The 24,159-nt window shown below is 35.7% G+C and overlaps 1 protein-coding gene and 1 long non-coding RNA gene across 3 annotated transcripts in view; one reads left to right on the top strand and one right to left on the bottom strand.

Moving 5' to 3' along the window:
• The window catches only part of LOC136038780 (facilitated trehalose transporter Tret1-2 homolog), a 62,886-nt gene extending 48,709 nt beyond the window's left edge, over positions 1–14,177 (bottom strand). Inside the window, exons 1-3 of one of the 2 annotated variants that reach the window (XM_065722156.1) lie at positions 14,102–14,177; positions 13,049–13,200; positions 8,033–8,174 (exon numbers count right to left, since the gene is read on the bottom strand). In XM_065722156.1, the coding sequence (XP_065578228.1) occupies positions 8,033–8,174; positions 13,049–13,200; positions 14,102–14,123 (316 nt within the window). In that variant the 5' untranslated portion in view covers positions 14,124–14,177. The remainder of the gene's footprint in view (positions 1–8,032; positions 8,175–13,048; positions 13,201–14,101) is intronic. The other variant, XM_065722157.1, reaches the window with a different exon arrangement.
• LOC136038783 (uncharacterized) overlaps positions 1–24,159 on the top strand; it is a 141,891-nt gene that overhangs the window by 91,154 nt on the left and 26,578 nt on the right. The window lies entirely within an intron of this gene.

The following is a 24,159-nucleotide window of genomic DNA, read 5'->3' as shown; positions in this document are numbered from 1 at the left end:
GGGGATATGCTGGGGGAACTTTACATCGATAATTTGTCATGGGGGAAGAAAATCTCCATGAAGGGAGCGCAGGATTTACTAGCATTATTTAAAAACACAATGAAAAAATAAATATGAAAAAATCTTTCAGCTGGAAGTAAGGAACAGCATTAAAACTTAAAACAAACAGAAATTATTACCCATTTGAGGGGCTCACCTCCTCCTAATACCTCGCTCTTTACGTTAAAGTATTTTTAGTAATTTTAACTATTTATTCTACGGCTTTTGGGATTTTAACACATGAAAAAATGAAAAATTTCTAATTAAAAAATTTTAAGTTCAAAAAAATCTGTAAGTCCAAAGAAAGTACAAAAATAGGGGGGCGGAATATGGGGAAGGGGCATTGGCGCCTTTGGAGGATAGGACCTGATAAAAAGAAGAGTTGATATAAGCACTCATTCCCATGAATATGATGATACTAGCGAATACACTTTGCCTATGTTATAGATGCTTTCAAGTAAAGTACAATACTATATCATAAATTCTATTAGTTTAATTTGAATCAAATAAAATGGTTTACTTTAGTGGTACTCACCTTTCTGTACTTAATCAATTGACTTGTGAAGGTTGAATATATGTTAAGTATGTCCTAACAGGAATATGTAGGTCATTCATCGGATCTAGTTACTAGGAAAACCATTTGTGCTAATGACATATCCCTCTTTTAGTATGGTTATGTAAGTATGTCAATGCTCTAGTTTAGTAAAGGCAAGCTTTAGAGTCCGAATAACGGCATAAGCTCTGGAGTATTACCCCCCACAACTCACTTCACTGAAAACAAAATATATTCAAAATGTTTTCACTTTGGTTTTACTTGTTTAAAATGTTTTTCTAGATATGGGAAAGGAGAAGTCCTCCCCCTTGCATTTCATTTGCGGCGCGAGTATCTGGTGTCCTTTTTAAGAGTCGCAAGAAATTGGAGGGCAAGCAGCCCTTCTCTCAAGCCCATATATTTTCTAAACGCATTCAGTCAAAATTCTTAGAAAACCATTTTGTCCAGCATAGTAGATCGGTCCATCAGCTATGTCCTTAGGGATATAAGGCATGTCAGCCCCCTACAATTATGCAATTGGCCCATTATGCTTTAAAACTAAATTTTGATTTAATATAAATCAAAAGCTATTGTGTTAAAGGGTTGACAATAAGTTACCTCAATAATATATCGAGATCAACTGGAGCATTAAGTTGAAACTTTTGGGGATACTACTGTTACTACTTCCGCTTTTACAATTCAAATGAATAAAAAGAATGTAAGTGTATCGAGATTTTCAAGGAGCATCGATAGAATCTTTTGGGAATGATATTAATTTGCATTTTCAGGTCAACTTCAGAAGCTATAAAATTAAATTTAAAAATATTGTCTATGTCATGATTAAAAATTGTCGAAAAAGTTTCTCCGACATACAAACAGCAACCCATACTATGTATCCTTATAGAAAGAAGACTGAAAATATACGCAACATTTTTCTTTATTATGAAAAAGACTATGTCAATAAAAACGCACAGAAATTAATTTAAAAAAAATTTCCACAAGAAAAGTTTTTTCAAAGAAAATTAAAGAGCTCGATTAAGCCAAGAATTAGCAAAAATAAAGTCAAATAGCATTCCAAGCGTAAAACTACCACAGATAACTATAAAAAAGAAATGAAACTCAAAACGAGCACATATTACAATAAATAGCCGAGTCAAACTCAAAACGAGGAAAAATTGATATGATTATTGCTTCCTACCCCCATGCCTTCTCAAGACCAGACCACAATTTGTACTTTACTGAAAACAAATACATTTGAAATGTTTTCACCTTTCTTGCTTTCATAAATGAAAAATTATCGAAACCTTAACGAACAAATGTCAGTATATGTCAATTTAACTGACAATCCACGATCATTTGTTTGTTTGTTTTTCCAGTAAGGCACAAATTGTGTTTTGGTCTTGAGAGGGCATAGGGGAGATCAGCCCTACTCATGTTAATTTTTGCTCGTTTTGAGCTTGACTTGTATTCCTTGTAGCCCTTTCTCAATAGCCTGTAGGAGCTATTCCACCTCCAGAGGCACAGTTACTTTACTATTCAACTGTTTTAAATCAAATGATAGTCTCAAAATTTTGATTGGATATCTTTGGGTGGGGGCGTGAGAAGGGGGCTAGTTGTCCTCCAGTCTTCTTGGTAGCTTAAAAAAAGGCACTAGAACTTTGGTTTCCGTTTAAATGAGCCCTCGCCCGATCTTCTAAGACCACTGATTTGACATGGTCACCCCTGAGAAAAAACAGCAACAAATCAACACGCATCTTTCTGGCCAAAAACACAAAATTCCACATTTTTATAGATAGGAACTTGAAACCTCTACAGTAGGGTTCTGTCATATGCTTGAGCCGTTGGTGTCATGTTCATCTAGGCCTATTAATTTTCATCGCTTGACTTATTGAAGGCATTTCCCTGTTTTTTTCGAAGAGCAGGTAGATTTTCTCAAGCTCATAGATTTTGGATGAGTAACATTAGAACAAGCATAAAACTACCATTCTTTTGATGCATTAATTGTTATCAAAATTCTTTCTTTTTTTTGAATTTTGGCTACTATTGGGCTGAGTCGCTTTTTCCTTACAGTTCATCACCAGAAACTGTTCGATATAGGTAAAATATTCCGAAATTCCTTCTTTTCTTCATTATTTTTATTCGTCACACTTTCTTTTTGGCTGCCCAATTTTTTATACGGATGAATTTTCCGCGGGGTTAATTTTCCGAGGTTATTTGCCGTGGGGGTGGATTTCTGTGGGGGAGTTTTGTAGGAAAGTTTGGCACGAGCGGAATTCTCCGGGATACGCCTAGCCTCCTTAGATGTAAGCAGGGTTCTACTATTTGAACAATGAGGACTATTTATCCCTACAAAGAGGCAACAAGATTTCATAGGTCTAAAAAGGGGAACCTGGTTGTCATTCAACAGGTTTTTTTTTTTTTTTTTTTCAAAGTCATTGTCGAGGCCGTTTCAGACCCGAAGCCATCTAACATGTTTTTTCCGTTTTTTTTTTTTTTTTACTTTTTGGCAATATTACTCAAAATAGATTCGTGTGTACATTCTTGGAATAAGACCATAGGTAATTGTCAAACTCATGAGCGACACAGCTAGAATTGGAAAAAAAGAAAAAAAACAGTTACAGACTCAATTACTCCAACATTTAATATTTCATAACGAAATTGCTAAAAATTTTGGAAATCTAGTACAAATATACCCACAATTAAAATCTTTTCTGTCATTTACAAAAGACCATTAATTCACATTATATAAAATGAATTTTTATGCTTTCCCTCTCCCACAGCTTTCCCCAAAAAAAAATGATCAAAATTACATAACATAATTTTACTATCGGCTGCGAGAGTCCCTTTGAATAGTTTGATCTCTCTAAATCATTTTACCAGCCCTTATCCTAGAAAATCAAATTCTTGGCGTTGTCTGTGAGAATTACGTGAGAGAAATAACGTTGACTACTACTTAGGAACACCTTTCTAGAGTCTAAGTTAAAGGTTGGACTTCTTTGGAAACCTCTCCACCGACAGCTGAAGGTTGTAGGGATCATATTGTGTTTGAAGAGTAGATAGCTCACGCCCCATTCCAAACATTGGTTGCCGGGTATGGAAAGAAGCAGAGAAAATTAATGATGGAATGCAGTTTGTACAACATATTGCAGGAGAGAAAGCTGACGACCTTGCCTTTTGGCAAAGATAAGACTTGCCCACGCTGTAATATTCTATTTTGTTTGGAATGTAATTGATTTTTTAAGACTAGACAATTTGAAATCAGTACTAAGTCCTTCATTGAATGGATGTTGATTTTAGGAGAGGTTATTGTGGGTAGCAGGGCTTATATCTCTTTTCATAAAACTTTTAATACCAATCAATCCTTCCCAAGTACTTATTAATTCAATAGAACCTGACAAATTTTTCCCCCGAAGAGGGGGAGGCTTCGAATAAATTCGGATGGAGGAGGAGCGTGTGTACTTGTGTTGGCCTTAGGCGGCTTGGTGCTGCAGTGAGATGTTAGTGGTAGTTGTAGTGATAGTATATGCTCATTTCTATCTGGATTAATTATTATTAATTATTTTTTTGATCAAAATTAAAACGTTCAAATGTGTAATACTGATGGCCTGGGCTCTTTTAAAAATTAGCATTGGGACATATTTAATTACCCCCTTTCCCTCTTCGTCGGTACTGTATTAGAAACCTTATAGAGCAACTGAGAAACATAGCCTACATAAGCAACCACAAAAATATAATGTTTAAGTAGACACATACTCACCTTCTGACAGTAGAAAATTTCATTCCTATCCAAACACCAGGGATTCTGGTTGAGGGCACAGTATTGAACTGATTTTACTATAGTAATTCTGTTTCAATCATATACTATTGTCTTTGCCTTGTCTGTTCCTTACTCCTAATAAATTTCCACCCAATAAAAGTCCTAATAAAATATATTAAGTATTATAAAATATATATTATAAATATGATGAAAATCCTAATATAATAAAGTATTCCTATTAAAATAAAAAAAAAAATTCCAGGTTTAGACAAAATGAAAAAGAGTCACTTTTTTTCAACTCCAATTGGGAGCTCGGAAAACGTTTTTAAGCCCTTACCTCCTGCTCAAGTCCTAAAAAAACCCTTGCTAAGACCTAGAATCCAAAGAAAGCAAAACTAGATAAAAGTACAGGTGAAGGTGTTTCTCAGAATCATTTAACCCTTAAAATGTTGGGAGGTAAGGAGGTAAGATTGTACAAACACCGTCCCGCCTCCTATTTTGGTCTTTAAATCTATTCCTTAAAGTTTCATTCACGCAGCGAAACAAATCTGAGTTCCTTAGAAGTAAATTAAATAAACATCCTTACATGTATATCTTGTGACGTTTAGATACATCATTCTCCCTCCTTAAATACCATAAATAATTTAAATGTCCAAAATCAAACTGCTTCTTAATTTCGCCCTTAGTTGTACAACCTGACTGAGTGTGCCGGTCCTGCTTGGTATCTTACCATCTCCAAGGAATTGTCTGACACAATAGAGGCACTCCAAAATAGATGCCTATGAATTATTTTTAATGACGCTTAAGTCCCTCAGATCTACTTTCTTCGCATAGCCAATCTGGTTACGCTATAGAAAAGAGAGCAATAATTGTCTTAAGTTTTGTCAATAGTTTTCGCTGTAATTGTTTTCGCTGCTCATCCTTCCTCTTCCAACTTCCCCTCCCTGATTCTGCGTCAGCAAAAACTTCTATTTATACCCCAATTTAATTTTCCACATAAAGATATGGGATTAACTTTTCGACTATGTAATTGATGCGTTGCATAGCTGTGTCTCTTCCACTCCCTCTTTCCTTTTTTCTCCCTTTTTACCATTCATTCTATCAAGTTTATTTATTAAGTTTGGACATTCTTTTCCTGAAGTCTATATTTTACTGGTTCCATAAGTTTTCATACCGGTCATTTTATGCATGACACATTTCGCGATTAATTAGTTTTTAAGGTTTATTTGTTGTTGTTTGTTGCTTCTGTTGTCGTATTGTTTTTTCTCCTCACTCGACACAAGAAGGGAATTTAGAAAAACTCGACCTCGGGATTGATTTTTGGAATAAATATTATATTATGTGTGCTGCTAGGCTACACGATAGGTAGACTTTCGCAGATACTTTGGCGAATCTTTTGCGCGGAGAAGGGGTTTATATATATATCGACAGCTTCTACCTTTTTCATTGTAAGATTTTGGGACACAAGGACGGAAAATTGGCTACTTCTCTTTGCTTCATCTTCGTTAATGACTTACTAAGGAAGGCTGGCGCACATGCAGTAGCTTTGTGAGGAATTTTTCTGAATAGTAGTGTCTCATTTTTAAAAAGAATTCCCTACCATGTAAATATATCTATACCGGACTGAATACTGCAATATTTCTAAGAGATTTAGATAGGACATAGTTTCGACTGCTGTGTGCACACCTAAATTTCTCTGTTTCATCAAACAGTTCGTGGTAACGAACTGTAATAAGGGGCGACCCGGCTCAATAGTAACCCAAACCCTAAAAAATGGAATTTTTATACTAATAGCCACATCAAAAGAATTGCACTTTAATGCTGATTTTAAATATATAAGTTTCATCAAATTTAGTCTTACCAATCAAAAGTTACGAGCCTGAGAAAATTTGCCTTATTTTAGAAAATAGGGGAAAACAACCCCTAAAAGTCATAGAATAAAAGTCAATAAATAACGAAAATCACACCATCAAAATCAGCGTATCAGAGAACCCTATTGTAGAAGTTTCAAGCTCCTATCTACAAAAATGTGGAATTTTGTATTTTTCGCCAGAAGGCAGATCACGGATGCGTGTTTATTTGTTTGTTTTTTTCCCAGGGATGATCGTATCGACCCAGTGGTCCTAGAATGTTGCGAGAGGGCTCATTCTAACGGAAATGAAAAATATTAGTGCCCGTTTTAAGTGACCAAAAAATTGGAGGGTACCTAGGCCCCCTCCCACGCAAATTATTTTCCCGAAGTCAACAGATCAAAAACAATTCTGAGATAACCATTTTATTCAGCGTAGTCGAAAAACCTTATAACTACGTCTTTGAGGACGACGCACTCCCCCACAGTCCCCGTGGGAGGGGCTACAAGTTACAAACTTTGACCAGTATACATATAGTAATGGTTATGGGGAAGTGTACAGACGTCTTCAGGGGCATTTTTCGGTTGGGGGAGGGGTTGAGAAGAGGGGGAAATCTTGGGGGAACTTTCCATCGAGGAATCTGTCATGGGGGAAGAAAATTTCCATGAAGGGAGCGCAGGATTTTCTAGCATTATTTAAAAAAAACAATGAAAAAATAAATATGTAAAAGTTTTTCAACTGGAAGTAAGGAGCAGCATTAAAACTTAAAACGAACAGAAATTATTACGTATATGAGGGGCTCACCTCTTCCTAATACCTCGCTCTTTACGCTAAAGTATTTTTAGTAATTTCAACTATTTATTCTACGGCTTTTGTGATTCAGGAGTCATTCTTGAAGAATTGGGACAAAATTTAAGCTTTAATGTAAAGAGCGAGGTACTGACGAGGGGGTGAATCCCCTCATATACGTAATAAAAACATGATAATACAAAAGTTCGTTACGTAAGCTGATTTGTAAGTTACGTGTATCTTTTACTAATAAAAACATTCGTAAAAAATTAAAAGTTCTAGTTGCCTTTTTAAGTAACCAAAAAACCGGAGGGCAACTAGGCCTCCTCCCCCGCTCCTAGTTTTCTCAAAATCATTCGAATAAAACTATGAGAAAGCCATTTAGCCAAAAAAATCAATATGCAAATTTTGTTTTAATTATTCATCTGCGGAGAGCCAAAATCAAAACACACATTGATTCAAAAACGTTCAGAAATTAAAAAAAACAAGTTTTTTAACTGAAAGTAAGGAGCGACATTAAAACTGAAAACGAACAGAAATTACTTCGTATATGAAAGGAGCTGCTTCCTCATCAACGCCCCGCTCTTTTCACTAAGTTTTTTTTTACCGTTTTAAAAAGTAGAGTCTAGAGAAAGAGTCAAACTTTAGCATAAAGAGCGGGGCGTTGATGAGGAAGCAGCCCCTTTCATATACGAAGTAATTTCTGTTCGTTTTAAGTTTTAAAGTCGCTCCTTACTTTCAGTTAAAAAACTTGTTTTTTTTATTTAATCATAATAAAACGCTAGCATGAAATGGCGTGCCTTTTGTGATAAAAAATACATGTTGTTATTATTATAACATGGAAATGTCAAAGCTAAAATGTGGCCGAAGATATGTGTGAAAAAACTCAACAGGTGTGCGATCACCTACGGTGGAACATTATAGGCTACTGGCTCGGTGTGAAGATTGGCTCGAGGTTTTTCTCAATACCCAGTGGATTATTCAGATGTAATAAAAAAATAAATAAGATTTATTCATATGTAAAAAAAAGGTAAAGGATACGGCATTAGACTCTACAGTCCCTACCGGCGGTGCTGATCTCCGTTTCTTGGCCCTTCAGCCAGGAAGTGCAATGGGGGGTCGGGGGCCTGCCATCCTGTGCTTTATTCATATGCAATCCAGAAAAACAATGAATATATAGCACTAGTATCCGAAAGCGCACAGTGATCTGAAAAAGAAAGGAAAAATATTTACGCTGAAGAAAAAAAATGCAAAAGCCTAGAGTCATAAGATAACTCAGCCAGACGAGACAGGCTCCAATGAGTCCTAGAGAAAGTTACACAAACAAAAATATTTTAAGAAAAACGACGTCCCTTTATTTGCAGCCAAACAAGTAACACCTTCAAGTTCATGGAAGCTCCATATTTTATACAATATGACATTCCTCCTCACACAATTAAAACATCGATTCGCGTAAGTAGCAGGACGATGTCGTCTCAGCTGCTACTATTGGTATTTGTGCCTGTCAAAAACCTGAAATCTGGGGAAGGTGAACAGGAAGGGTGTGAGACAGCACAAGATGGCTGGCTCCCGACCCCCTGGTACACTCCCTGGCTGAAGAGCAAAAGGCTGTGTGTGTGTGTGAAGCGTGAAAATATTGGGTTACAATTCATTTGTACCATTGCTGGGGGGCCCCGTGTAAGTTTTTTCCTGGGCCTATATAGGCTTTTAAACAATCAATGAAACCCTTATTTAACATGGACGTTTGCATCTTGATGAAAACATTCCCTCTTACGTAACAACCAAAGAAAACATGATTTGGAGGGGCCCTGAAGGTTGTTTCCTGTCCTTTACGGTTTTTTAAAACAATCGAAGAAAAAAAACCTATTATGTAACAGAAACCTGTCTTTCTTAGAAAACATTCCCTACTATGTAACATGCACCTGTGTCTTGAAGAAAATTAATAACAGCTGCGTCTTGAGGGGATCACCGCTAAACTTCATCGTCGTCTTAAATCATTAAGGGAATAAAGAGTAGTGGTTATGTGTGTTGTTAAATAGGTTGAGGGATTACTACTCTGGTGGGAAACAGGAAGACACATCAATGCCACCCTTGTAAAACAGCAATTCTCTTTGTTTTCAGGATGGGGGCTGTAAATCGCCTATTTTGGGTTTTCAACGAGGGTCATTTTAATGGTGTATTTCTTTTTTTGAATTACCGTCGTTTTTCAGGGCTTTCAAGCTCTTTTTCGAAATTTTCAATAATGTGTTTTCATAAGAGTCCAAAATATGAGTCCAGATTTTTACTTTATTTGCAGATCTCTATGAGATTTTTACTTTATTTGCAACCCTTGTATACGAAAATAAATACACAGAATTTTAATGCTCTAAATGCTACATAAGTAGCTGTACAAGTCGGCTATTTCAAGATTCCAGCCATGCCCTTATCCCATGTTTCTGTTCTAGTTGATTGTTTATTTTGGTCCTTTTGTTTAATTCATTGTTCCACTTTTTCTTGTTGCTTGTATTTAATCTAAACAAATTATTATTATAATTACAAATTGTCATTCTGTTGAATTTGAATAGTGGTATTTATTTGTGAGTTAGCGTTTATTGAAGAATGTTCCTTTTTAATTGTTTTCTGGAAAACGCATTTTTAAACCTTCGACTAGTATGGGCAGTGGCTACCTATTTTCTAAATTGTAGCTATTGATGCCCAAATGATTTCAAACAAGCTCTGGAAAGAGAAGGCTGAATAATTATTAAATACACAATAAAATACGAGTGAAATTATGCCCCTCCCATACCTGCTGTGTAATATTGTCATTATTTTATTAGATAATGGGCATCGGGTCAGGGTTACGTTCAATCTCAATATCTGCGGTTACAAATTAGTTTGTAATATTCATTGGCTTGCTCAGAAGTAATCCGGCTGATACAATACCAGCGGGGGTCTGCGTGCGACCAAAAGGTCCACACAGAAACCCGCAATTGAGCAGCAGGGGGTATGCTGGAGCAAAAGGATAAAAGTTTACAGCCTGTAAAAAGGTAAAGGGGTGCAATTTTTGGCAAAAAGCTGGGTACTTGTCAGTTATCGCGACCACACTCAAGAAGTGAAGTTAGGTTAATCCTAATGAAGTATACCAAAATGTAATGAAAATATAAAACTTCAGAAACAAAATTATGGAAACTACAAGAAAGAATTCAATGCAAAAAGTAACTCAATATATTAAATATTTAATTAAAATGTACCTGTATAGTAGTTTATCTCATTGTGACTTAGCTGATTATCTCCGAATGCAGACAGAGAAACCGGTTTTACTCAGATCAAGAACTGAAGCTCATTTTCCCAAAAAGTATTTCTGGACACATTGTCTAAGCCTAGCCTTATTCACTCCAGCCTTTTTTATTTTTATTTTTTTAGATCGATTAGACACCCTTGAGCCTTAGTTCACCGGGAAAACTTACTATCAAGATACAAGAAGAAATATATTAAGCAAGTTCTTATCCTAGTCCTACCGCTGTTGCCATTTGGGTGCCTTTTTGAGGCAGTTGCGGGTTTATTCCTTAAAATCAGCGCATTTTCAGTCATTTATATAGGGAAACTTAGGCGCATTAATGCTAAAAAAAATATAGCGTCTTGGTGCATATTTACTCGAAAATGGTGAGTTCGGCGAATTTTCGCTTTCATAGCTGTGCTATTTTGTGCCTAGCTCCTGGTGACACTGACCATTTCTGGCATTACTCCAGCCTTGACTCCGTGATTGGTTCTAAAAAAACTTGCCGGAGAAAAAAAATTCTTCAAAAATATTATTTTCAGGAACAAAAGGACGCTGAAGGTTTTAAAAGAATGGCTATTTAGGATAGCTAAATAGCTATCCTAAATAGATACATCTTTTTGCCTCTTCTGTAGCATCAGAATTTTTGCTAGGACTTTAAAACAGCCATATACTCAAATGAAAGCTTAATCATCCATTTCACATTGGGGCTTATTATACAGGTTTTTTGCAACATTTGTTTTGTGTAGAAACTATGCTTTTCACCGTTCATTTAAGAAGGCGATTTTTGGTTTTTATTTTTTTTATAAGGTTTTTCTTTTTATTTTGTTTCTTGTACTTTTTGAGTAAGCTGGATTCTCAGCAAAGGTACAATTTTTTTTTTTTTTTTTTTTTTTTTTTTTTTTTTTTTTTTTTTTTTTTTTTTTTTTTTTTTTTTTTTCCGACTGTGGATTGTCTTGTTTTTTCCCTGGTCTACGTTTTCTCGTGTTGTCAAGATTCTTCATTTTTGAAAATATGTATAAAGTGATTTTTTTTTTTAGAAATTTATATAATTTTTTGTATATAAAATGTGTTGTATGACAACCATGAAAGTCATTTTGCCTTGAAAATTAATTAAGATTGCTGCTTATGTGATAAGCCAGCTTGTCTATTAAAAAAAATCTGTATTGCAGAGAAAAAAGGGTACTTATGTATTATTCAGAACACACTCAATAAGTGAAGTTAGGTTCTTTTGTGAAACAAACTACGATGCAGGTACATTTTATGAGAGAATCCGGTTTCATAGCCACAAAGACAGAACTCAATTTAGTGCTACACATAGTGATAGAAGATAGTGTCTGAACATAGATTTTGAAATGAAGATTTGGGATTTGCAAAAGACCTAAAAAGAGGCAATTATAATTTTCCAGGATAAGGGGTTGTTGCCCACAACAAAACAGTGCCTCAATGTACACAACACAACTTTATACTCTTACGAGAAGGAATATTTCGAAAAGGAACGCAGTGTGATAGAAGATACCTAACCTAACTTCGCTTATTGAGTGTGTTCTGAATAATACACAAGTACCAAAAAAGTTCACAAATTAAATATACTTATCCTTATCCAGATTGAATTATGCTCATACTTATCCCCATAACTTCCTATATTTTTAATTAACCCCACATGTTTCTAAACCTTCCCAATGTGGATATGCGTGTCTGGTAGATATTTTATGGATATATATTTATAGATGATATGTATGGCTAGGGAATTATTAATGAATGCGTAAGGAAGAGCAGTACGGTAATTTGTCAGTAGTGGCTAAGTTATGAGTACTCACAATTTAAGCCAATTTATGAGCAAAGCGAATTTAATTCACGGTTAACCTCTGTATAATTAATAATGCAGTACGTCATGCTATCAGCATAAACGGCATATTTTGCTTTCTTTCAATTAAGCTACAAGGAATGAAGACCTCTTACTTCCCAACAAAGCAACAGGAAATGAATACCCCTACTAGCCAAAGAGTAGTAAAAATAGAACTGTAAAAGCAATAGTAATGACAAGTGCTTTATTGCTATTGTAATAGCAATAGTAATATAATATATTATATTAATATATTATAATAATTGCTATAATAATATTACTATTGCTATAATAATAGCAATAGTAAACTTGCAATAATGCAATAGTAAATGACAGTGCTTTAGTCTAAAAATTGGCAAAACAATTTGAAGATTACTTCAAATTACTACGTCATGGTGCCATCAATACAATTGTTATAATAGATTAAATCAGAATCAAGGCAAGTAAATGAAAAAATCAATAAAAATAATTACAGATATCACACAGGATATTATCCATATAGGAAAAGGAAGGAGATCCCACATACCTTATATCTTACAATATCTTACAAAGATATTGTAAGAGAGAGAGAGGAAAAGGGAGAAAGAGTAAGAGAGAGAGGGAGAGGGAGGGTGGGTTGGACGGAGGGAGTGAGAGAGAGAAAGAGAAGAATAACAAACAACGCAAGTCATACCGTAGAAAAATATTTACTACCTGGAATCTGGATCCAAAGAGGCGAATTGAAGGCATAGACATAGACATAAAAGGTTGTATTTTCCTCCTTGCAAAAAGAATATCCTGAACGAAAAAATCGAGCCTTGTTTACGGTGAACGTTTCGCTCTCTACGATGAACTTTTCTTCTCCTTTCCTTTTGTAAGAGAGAAAAAAAGAGAGAAATAGTAAGAGAGAGAGGGGGGAGGGAGGGTGGGACAAAGGGAGTGAGAGAGATAAAAAGAGGAATAACAAACAACGCAAGTCATAGCGTAGAAAAACATTTACTACTTGGATCCAAAGAGACGAATTGAAGGCATGAACATAGACACAAAAGGTTGTATTTTCCTCATTGCCAAAAGGATATTCTGAACGAAGAAATCGAGGCTTGCTTACGGTGCACGTTTTGTTCTCTATGATGAACTTTTCTTCTCCTTTTCCTTAAAATAACAAAAAAAAGAATTATTAAAAAAAATAAAATAATTTGAAGATGGGTACTTTCATCCCAAAAGACATGTAGCGAAACCATGTAATTACAAGCAGCTTAACCACAGAGGAATCTAGCAAACATCTAAGTAAAGTTCACAGCACAAGAAAAAAGGCGACCGTGGAAATATGAAAGTAAGAGTGTTCAGTTATTAGTTTTTAACTGGTTTTCACTTTTCTCAAAGAATTTGGAAAAATTGGTTAGCAGCATGCACGGAAGTTTTGATATTCTGACCTTGACAAAAACACTAAATCCAAAGGTCGCTATTGCGCTAAGACTGGTTTGATGGTATTATGTTCATTAATCCTTACGTTTAGATTCAATTTGCGTATTTTCTTTTTACTTGAACTTGAGTGGTTTTCGCAAACACTGAATTTAAATTTATCTAAGTAATCAGACAAGTCTTTGCTAAGAGGATATTCACGAAGGTTTCAGGTGATTGACAGAGGTTGATTTGAGAGGCCAATGATGGCTCGCCCTCACTTTTCTACCATTGTATTAGAAGGCATATAAATGTAACATTTGTGCTACATAGTTAAGGATTGTCTCAGTAGAAGGGGTACTATCGCCTCCGCCGTGCACTAATAATAAAGGAATCAATAGGTATTAGAAATACATTCCCCCGCCCTCTTTAAAACAAGTTCTACTTTTATCTGAAGGCTCAATGAGAGCTAGGAAATTTGGACATTAAAATATGCTTCTTGAACCCTCTGGCACAGTAAGCTATATACTTCTAGTAAAGAATAACTCAGTTCAAAATCAGCTTGATCTAAGCCTTCTGAAAGATAAGTTTAAATAACAAAACATCGAAATAATCAAAGCACCACTAATGTTTATGAACAATGCATATTTACTTAAGCCCTGGGTATGTGTCATAGTGACCACACAAAAGAAATGAAGTTAGGTTCATCCTAATGAAATATACCAGCATATGATGAAAATGAAATACTTTAGTGACAAAACTATAGAAGCTACAACAGCGAATTATGGAAAGTAGGCGGCGCAGAGCGCAATATATTAAATACATAACATAATCACCTCTATCAAACAGTTCGTGGTAACGAACTGTAGTAAGGAGCGACCCGGCTCAATAGCAACCGAAACTCTGAAAAATAATACATCAATGATGTAATAGTTACATCAAAAGAATCGTATTTTAATACTGATGTTAAATATATAAGTTTCATCAAGATTAGTTTTACCAATCAAAAGTTACGAGCCTGAGAGAATTTGCCTCATTTTCGAAAATAGGGGGAAACATCCCCTAAAGGTCATACAATCTTAACGAAAATCACACCATCAGATTCAGCGTATCAGTTAGCCTGATTGTAGAAGTTTCAAGCTCCTAACTATAAAAATGTGGAATTTCACATTTTTTGCCAGAATACAGGTCACAGATGCGTGTTTATTTCTTTTTTTGTTTGTTTTTTGTTTGTTTTTTTTGTTTTGTTTTTTTTCCCAGGGGTGATCGTATCGACCCAGTGGTCCTAGAATCATGCGAGAGGGCTCATTCTAACGGAAATGAAAAGTTCTAGTGGCCTTTTTAAGTGACCAAAAAAATTGGAGGGCACCTAGGCACCCTCCCACGCCAATTATTTTCCCAAAGTCACCGAATGCAAATTCTGAGATATCCATTTTATTCACCGTAGTCGAATAATCTTATAACTATGTCTTTGGGGGCGACTTACACCCCCACAGTCCCCGTGGGAGGGGCTACAAGTTACAAACTTTGACCAGTGCTTACATATAGTAATGGTTTTTTGGAAGTGTACAGACGTTTTCAGGGGGATTTTTAGGCTGGGGGGGGGGGGGGGGGGTTGAGAAGAGGAAGATATGTTGGGGGAACTTTTCTTGGAGGAATTTGTCGTGGGGGAAGAAAGTTTTCATGAAGGGAGCGCAGGATTTTCTAGCACTATTTAAAAAAAAAAACAATGAAAAAATAAATATGAAAAAGTTTTTTTAACTGAAAGTAAGGAGAAGCATTAAAACTTAAAACGAACAGAAAATATTCTGTATATGATGGGCTCACCTCCTCTTAATACCCCGCTCTTTACGCTAAAGTATTTTTAGTGATTTCAACTATTTATTCTACGGCTTTTGTGATTCAGGTGTCATTCTTAAGAAATTGGGACAAAATTTAAGCTTTAGTGTAAAGAGCGAGGTACTGACGAGGGGTTGAACCCCCCCCCCCCCCATATAAATAATAAAAACATGAGAATACAGAAGTTCGTTACGTAAGCTAATTTGTAAGTTACGTATATCTGTCACTAATAAAAACATTCGTATAAATTTAAAAGTTCTAGTTGCCTTTGAAGTAACCAAAAAATCGGAGGGCAACTAGGCCTCCTCCCCCGCTCCTTTTTTCTCAAAATCATTCGATCAAAAGTATGAGAAAGCCATTTAGCCAAAAAAAAATAAATATGAAAATTTCGTTTTAATTATTCATCTGCGGAGAGCCAAAATCAAAACATGCATTGATTCAAAAACGTTCAGAAATTAAATAAAAAAACAAGTTTTTTTTAACGGAAAGCAAGGAGCGGCATTAAAACTTAAAATGAACAGAAATCACTTCGTATATGAAAGGGGCTTCTTCTTCATCAACGCCCCACTCTTTCCACTAAAGTCTTTTACTATTTTAAAAAGTAGAGTTAAGAGAAAGAGACAAACTTTAGCGTAAAGAGCGGGGCGTTTATGAGGAAGCAGCCCCTTTCATATACGAAGTAATTTCTGTTCGTTTTAAGTTTTAATGCCGCTCCTTACTTTCCGCTAAAAAAAACCTTTTTTTTTATTTAATATATTAAATATTTAACTAAAATATACCTGCGTATATTTTATATGCGTTATACGCGTATATTTTATATATCTGCGTAGATATAAAAATATATCTACGAGTGAACACAGAAAACCGGTTTCGCTATAGATCAAGAACAAAGTGGGGTTGGTAAAACACGTATGTAACAAGCCCTCCGTATCTTCAAAATGGCTTTATCAGACGAAGTCGGCTGAGTAAAAACAGCTCGTTGTTAATCGTAAACACACTTTTCTGAAAAAAAACCACTTCAGGTACGCCTGATTTGCCTTTTTGAATCTTAAGAAGTGCCAATGGAGAATGGGGCTGCCTGAAAAACTAAAAAAGCGCAGGCCAATTTGCCTGAAAAAGCCAGGGCCTTAGAACTAACTCGGCTTGGACTTTTTTTTTTAGTCAAGTAATTACCCTAATCTCGATTCTTAGATACCAAAAGAGAATATCTTAATCAGTTGAAATAAATATAATTTTTAACGAGTCTCCAGAAATTACTATCTGAGATATTACTTTCTCGTTTATATCTTTGGGAAAGTCCAATATATGAGTCTAGTGATAATTCGCAGTCATCTGATCTTGGGATTAGTACTAGATAATTCAGAAAAAAGAAATTATAAAATTCGCAAAACAAATATCCTGAATTAATGCCGTTCTGTGCTGAACTAGCAATTCAGTACTGAACTAGCCTTCAGTACTGAACTAGCTTTCAGTACTGAACTAGCTTTTATGGTGTCAACATCTAAACTAATCGGATTATTTTTCATTTTCACATACCTGGTAGTCTGAGGTATGAATATTAATCCCACTTGCTAGATCTCGCAGTATTTGGCAAAATACCAGTTTTAATTCAAACTTGTGTGACGGTTTATCAAGGTGTCAACATTTATTGATTTTACATATTTGATATTATGTGGACTTAAATTGAATGTAAGGAGAGAGGGAATAGAAGGAGAGGAAAGAAAAAGAAAAGAGAGGAAAGGCGGAAGGAAAGAGGGAATATGGAGTAAAGGAGTGAGGCAGGCTAATTTTAGAAAGCTTTTGGTCAGTGTAAAATGGAAGAAAAATTAATTTTGAATCCTGTTTTGAACTTTTTTAGCCGATCTCTAACTGATGGAAATGGCAAGAGTTAATCCAAAAGGCAGCTGTCGCTTATTTTGATTGTGATACCATCATCAAAGCAAAGAAAGTTCTTTATGCCGAACTAAGTGTTACAACCCAAATGGTGACTCACTCTACAGATGAAGATAATATTCTTAACATGTGTAAAACTTTAGTTGCTGCTGCCAAGCAAAACCTAAAAATCCCAAAATTTGTTATTCTTAGTCCATGTGAAGTCCCAACTATAGGAGAGGCCGTAAATGCCACAGTTGTATCCATGATCAATGAGTTATCGCGTAAATTGGACAGCGTTCTGGCAAACATATCTCACCCTTGAATTAGCCTCTCTGACCAGTCAGTGGTCTTGTCAAGCATTTATAGACAGTCTTTGTCCTAGCCCTGGCAGCGATGTATCTGAGCTAAGCCGTGGCAAGAATGAATGGAAACTTGTCGTCTCGTCTAAAGAAACTGCTAGTCTAATTGTGTAAAAGGCAAATCGTTCTGACCTCACTCTAAATGCGACACTTAAGGAGCCTGATTTCGTTGCTGTTGTTAAACAAGTACCGGACGAACTAGTCGACTCGTCACTGAAGGAATTAATTTCAAAATGCATCAAAACAGCTAAGTGTTTTGCATCACGCACATCCAAAGTGTATTTCAAATCAAGAAAAGACTTAGATCAGTTCCTTCAAGAATCAGTGAAAATCGGCTATGAGCGACTTGCCACCCAGGAGTTTGTGTTATTGCCTCGTCGATGCTTTAACAGCCATATGACTGGCCACCTTGCAGCAAGCTGCACAAACACTACCCTGTGCTCAAAATGTGGAGCTAGTGACCATAAGTCTAAATTTGAACCCCCGATGTAAGAACAGTCCTTTTTGTTTTAGTTGTAAAGCTCCAGGCCATACGTGCTACAGCATTAACTGCCCTAAAAACCGTAAAACTGTAAGCCAATGACTCCTGTGATAAATTTCATATCTTGGCATATACATGTTTATTTCGCGATTAAATTACCAGTGCTGACTATTTGTTTATTTCTTGGTTTTTCCTTGTTTCTTTTTCCTTTTCTTTCCTGCTTTTTCTTATTTATCCTTACCTCGATTATACTATTTTTTTCTTATATTTTTTCCTTATACCTTTGGTCTGGTGGGTTTGGTCATGGAGCGGAACTGCCATCCACCATGAGTAAATCGACGATTTCTTTTGGTGACCAGGTTGATATCAACTCTTTGGGGGAACTTTTAATTGAATTACAAAATAATCCTTTAGATATTGAAAATACAATTAATAATTCAATTGGAAGCATAAATCTGAAGCACATTGATTCTAATTCGGCTAATAAAAGTAAGTATGTTTCGCATTTAAACGGTTCTGCCTCCTCTAAACGTGATGATCTTTTCTCTGTGCTTCATCTTAACATTCAGGGACTTTGCTCGTCTTTTGATGAGTCGAAACGGATCGTCAGTGCTAGAACTCCCGATGCTATAAAATTATGTGAAACTTTCCTAGATTCAAAAAAGGATATCCTTTTAGATATTCCTGGATATAGTAAGGAGAGGCTGAATAGGAAACAGATGGCGAGAGGTGGCTTTGTCCGTTATGTTGTTGATCGTCTTATATATAATGTCCGAAGTGATTTGAGCAGAAATGAGGAAGGAATCTTTGAATCTCTTTTTATTGAGATTAAATCAATACATAAGTATTTAGCTGTGGGTTTGGTTTATAGGTCCCCCAATGGATCTGTTCCTTCGTTTCTGAAAATTCTGGAAGAAGTTTTGGACTCAGTCCAAAAACATCCCTATGAACTAATCCTTATGTGTGATTTTAAGCTCAACCTGCTGAATCAAAATTCTGGTTCAGCTATTGATTTTTTTGTCGATGATGCTCTCCTCGGGAACTCTACCTTCAGTTTGTATACCAACCCGAGTTACTGACACGCATGCGTCTCTTATTGATAATATTTTTTCGCCACCAGATGTCTTAGATAATTTGGTGCTGGTTTGTGATATTTCTGATCATTTTCCCGCTATTTCCCAATATAAGAGTGATGATCAAACGCAGCGTTAAGCATCACCATCTACTCTCCCATTTTTCGTTATGGTGATACTGAGCTAAGTCTACTTAATTCTCGCCTGGCTGATCTACCATCAGAGTTTGGTTTCTGATTCAGATTTTAACCGCTCTTTTGATTTCTTTTATGATTTAATGAAAGAAGGAATCCTGGAAATTTGGAATCAGGGTCCAGCGCCACATACTTCGAAAAGGATAGCACCATTGAATCCATGGATGAGTTTAGGTCTCCATAAAAGCTGGAAAAGTAAACATTATTTGTGGAAGCTTTATAAAGCTTCATCATCTGTAGCTCATCACGAACGTTTCAAGACCTATAGAAGTATTTTCTTTTCTCTCTGTCGGAAGGCAAAGTCTCAGTATTAACATAGGAAATTTTCTGAATGTGGGAAGGATGTTAGGAAGACATGGTATTTAATTAATTCAGTTCTTAGACCTACTCCTCCTCTGCCTTCTGTTCCATCAATGCTGATACTCGATGGTAAAACCGTTCAAGGAGATGCAGATGTTCAGCTAGAGCTTACCTCTTATTTTGCTAATATAGGGATGGCAACTGCTTCCTCTGCTAGCTCTGCAACTTCTCTTTGCGATTTCAGAGCCTTTCTTGGACCCTCATGTTTAAACTCAATGGTCATGAATTCTGTTACTGCATTTGAGGTTGCTCGTAACGTGAATGCTCTTAAAGGATCATCCTCTTCAGGACCAGACAAAATTCCTACAAGGGTTATCCGTGCCATTCTGCCAGCTATTCTGTCTCCATTGACTAAGCTTGTCAATCTGTCTTTCGAAAAAGGAGTTTTCCCTGAATCTCTCAAGTGAGCTAAGGTTATAGTGCTGTATAAAGGTGGTTCTCGGAGTGATCCTGCTAATTATAGGCCGATTTCTCTCCTCTCTATTTTCTGTTTTGAGAAGGCTATGCTATCCAGGCTTCTTAGTTTTCTGGCTACAAAAGAATTTTTGCATGATTTCCAGTTTGGATTCCGAGCGAGTCACTCTACGGAGCATGCTTGCGCAGCTTTCTCGAATTTCATTCATTCAGCAATAGATTCTGGTCATACCCCGGCAGCTTTATTTTTGGATGTTAGTAAAGCTTTTGATTCCTTGACTCATCGGATTCTTCTTTGGAAACTATCGCATATTGATAGAAGATCAAACGCTTTTTCTTGTTTTGATTCATATCTTTCTGGTATCTTTCCAGGTATCTGGTATCTTCTGGTATCTGGTATTCATATCTTTCTGGTAAGCTTATTTCAATTGATCCGCTTTTCCGGAGCCCTTCTGAAGTATATTATGGCGTCCCTCAGGGATATGTTCTTGGTCCCATTTTATTTCTGATTTATGTTAATGATCTGATTTCGGCAGTCAAAAACACCAAGCCTGTGGCATGCTTCAAGCTGTGTCATCCTGATGTTCGTTCGTGTTCCAATACTACTTCTAATGAAGATTTTCTTGTCGCTTTTGCTGATGATACCACTCTTGGGACCATTGGGAGGACGGAATGTGATATCAAGTCTAATCTTGTGGCATTATTCGAGAGAGTAATTTCATGGTTTAATGCAAACTACTTGGTCTTGAATGTTGATAAGTCACATTTTCTTACTTTTTCTCGAATTGGTATAGCTTTCCCTCAGCCTACACACCTTCAGGTGTCACAAGGCTCCTTGTCTAGACCAGACAATCGAGTGGTCCGGTTTATTGGTATCCTGCTTGATGAGCATCTTTCATTCAGAAACCATGTAGCCATGATTAGGGTTAAGGTCTCACGGAGTTCGGGTATCATTCGAAAACTTAGACACAAATTTCCTGGATCTATTCTGAAACTTCTTTTTTTTTCTGTCTTGTTATTATTTATTTATCTGTATTTCTGTCTCCAGGTTTATTGCTTGTCTACAGGTTTAGGATTCACTACCTTCTTCAGTACAGAGATACCACTCATTTGGGACTTTTAAAAGGATTATTAAGGATCATTTAATAAAGAATCAAATAGAATAGCTTTTTTTTCCCTCTGAGAGTTGTTGTTCCCTGAGTTCTGTTCATGGTATAGGGTTGTCGTCTCTGCGTTTTGACTCCCAAGCCTCAGGTATGTTCTCTATGTTCAGGTATGTTCTATTGTTCTTTTTTTTGTAGTTGGTGCTTATATTGTATACCACTTATATACATTGCTTATATTGTAGTTGTTATTTGTATTTTTTTTGTACACTCCCTGTATCCCTGGCCATGGAGCCCTTCGAGAGGGAATAAGTGTATTGTAATTCCATTTTGAATTGTATTTTGTATTGTATTGTATTGAATAATAATAATAAACTTCTTCTTCTTCTTCTTCTTCCTCATTAATTCAAAATCAAAAGATACAAAGCCTAAATAGGAAAACATCCTACTGCACCCTTAGAGTGCAATTTTGTCTTCTTCTTTGGTTCCCTTCTGGCTGCTACCTGAGTAGTGTTCAGGGGAGTCCGTTCTCCGTCATACAGATAACATGCTCAAGTAATATCACTAGCATTTGTGACCCTCTGAAATTAAAATTTTCTTTGGTACTTGTCCATTATTCAGAGCACACACAAGCAAGATCTGACACAAACCGGTTTAGCTATCTGTATTCCGAGACAATTAGCTTAGGCTCAGTGTAAAAACTACGTCGTAGGAATATTTTGTTTAAACATTTAATATATAGATAATTTATTTTGGTTAGGTATTTAATATTCTGGATTCTGGACGACCTGCTTTCCATAATTTCCTGCTCTAGGCTAGCTCCTATAGTTTTGTTAATAAAGCATTATATTTTCATCAATATTTTGGTTTATTTCATTAGGATTAACCTAACCTCTCTTCTTGGGTGTGTTCTGAATAACGGACAAGTACCTTTTCTCTATCCACGGATCAAGTTTCCTTATATAGAAATTTGTCGGTGTTGTGACCAACACTAACATGACCACTGCTTTGTTTACGTGGCGAAAAACCGCAGCTAAGATGTATAAATTTTTATTTATTTTTACCTGGTTTTAGGCAACTCATCGTTTACCTGACATCATCTTTGTTATATATATATTACATATCAGCTTCTTATGTCACAGCAAAAATATGAAAGTCATTTCCGTCCCCCATGAGAAGAAAATAAAGAAATATCACTACACCTTCAAAATACTGCTTTTCAGTCACAATTGTTTTTTCACTCCATTTTATTTTCAATTCAAGGTTACCATTTCCGTTTGAAAATAGTAAATGTTGTGGTCATGGTTTGACAGAGTGGTTTTTTAAATTGATGAAAGATACTTAGTCGTGTGAACTTTTCTAATGGAAGATCCTGCAACCTTTTCAGTGATAATTAAACCTTTTTTGTTTTTAGTCTATCTCAAAGCAGTCGTTTGTTAACAACTTATTGAACTATTTTCTTGGACCGTGTTTGACATATTTGTAGAATTTACACATTTAGAAAGAGAGAGATTTGGAGAGCGTAAGGAAGAGAGAAAATATTTATTGTTGCCCTTATTCTTTTTCAGCAAGAAATGCATTTTATAAATGGCCTAGATAATAATCTATTCAGTAGAATATTGTCTGGTAAGCATCTATAAGGCCTCGTCAAAGTTTTCTACCTAGAAAATAAAGCAAAACTTTATTTTTCTTTCTAGCAAAAGACAATACAGTTACTATAATGCGTCTTTTACAACTCAACTATCCAAATTGATAATTGGCTGTTTTACCTGGCTATTTTATCGGCTGTTGAAAGAGAGAGAAAGATGGGTTGATTGATATAAATAAACAAAACAAAACAAGCAAATGACCCGAAGCAAAGCTTTTTTGGGCTTACAACCCAATACACATACAAATAAAAACAATACGAATAAGGAGAGGAGAAAAGAAAAGAAAAGAAAAAGAAAAAAAGAAAAGAAAAGAAAAAAAACATTCAATTACCGAGCATTTCGATCGATACGGGATTACACTTCAAAAAAGACAAAAAAGACAAAACGAAAAGAAACTAAAACCACTTGACCAATATCGCTTAAAACAAAACCAATATTTTGGCTCCACTTGAGGTCCACTCAACTATCAAAACCATAAATATTAAGGCAAAATAGCTTTAATTCCCGCCGAAATTCACGAAAACTATCCATGTTTCTTAAAGTCGTAGGTAAACAATTTTATGCATGGGGTCCTAGATGCCGAATAGAAAATTGAGATCTACCGGTCATAGCAAGCGGACGACGAATTATATAGGACTGTCTCATAAAATGTGTATGAATATCAATTCCTAATTCAAACATACTTTTAAAACATATTGGTTAACAATTTTGAAAATATCTATATATTAGCAGGCTTCGATAAAAAGTAATAAGTCCTGCTAAAGGCAAGATTTTGCAATCTATATACCTCTTTCGTACCGAGTCTTTAAAACCAACACCATATAACACTCGAAGCGCTTTATTCTGCAATTAAATAAAAAAAAAAGTTTTTTTTAACTGAAAGTAAGGAGCGACATTAAAACTTAAAACGAGCAGAAATTACCCCGTATATGAACGGGGCTGCTCCTTCTTCAGAGCCTTGCTCTTTGCACTAAAGTTTGACTCTTTCTCTCAACTCTACTTTTTAAAACAGTAAAAACTTTAGCGTAAAGAGCAGGGCGTTGAAGAAGGAGCAGCCCCGTTCATATATGGGGTACTTTCTGTTCGTTTTAAGTTTTAATGTCGCTCCTTACTTTCGGTTAAAAAAACTTGTTTTTTTATTTAATTTCTGAACGTTTTTTTATTTCGATTCTCCGCACATGAATAATTAAAAGCGAAATTTGCATATTTATTTATTTGGCTAAATGGCTTTCCCATAGTTTTGATCGAATGGTTTTGCGAAAAAAGGAGGGGAAGGAGGTCCAGTTGCTCTCCAATTTTTTGGGTACCTAAAAAGGCAACTAGAACTTTTAGTTTTTACGAACGTTTTCATTAGTAAAAGATA

The sequence above is a fragment of the Artemia franciscana genome, chromosome 18, assembly GCF_032884065.1.
Source record: "Artemia franciscana chromosome 18, ASM3288406v1, whole genome shotgun sequence".
Classification (NCBI taxonomy): domain Eukaryota; kingdom Metazoa; phylum Arthropoda; class Branchiopoda; order Anostraca; family Artemiidae; genus Artemia; species Artemia franciscana.
Note: the sequence above shows the minus strand (reverse complement) of the source record. Positions and strands in the feature narration are given on the sequence as shown.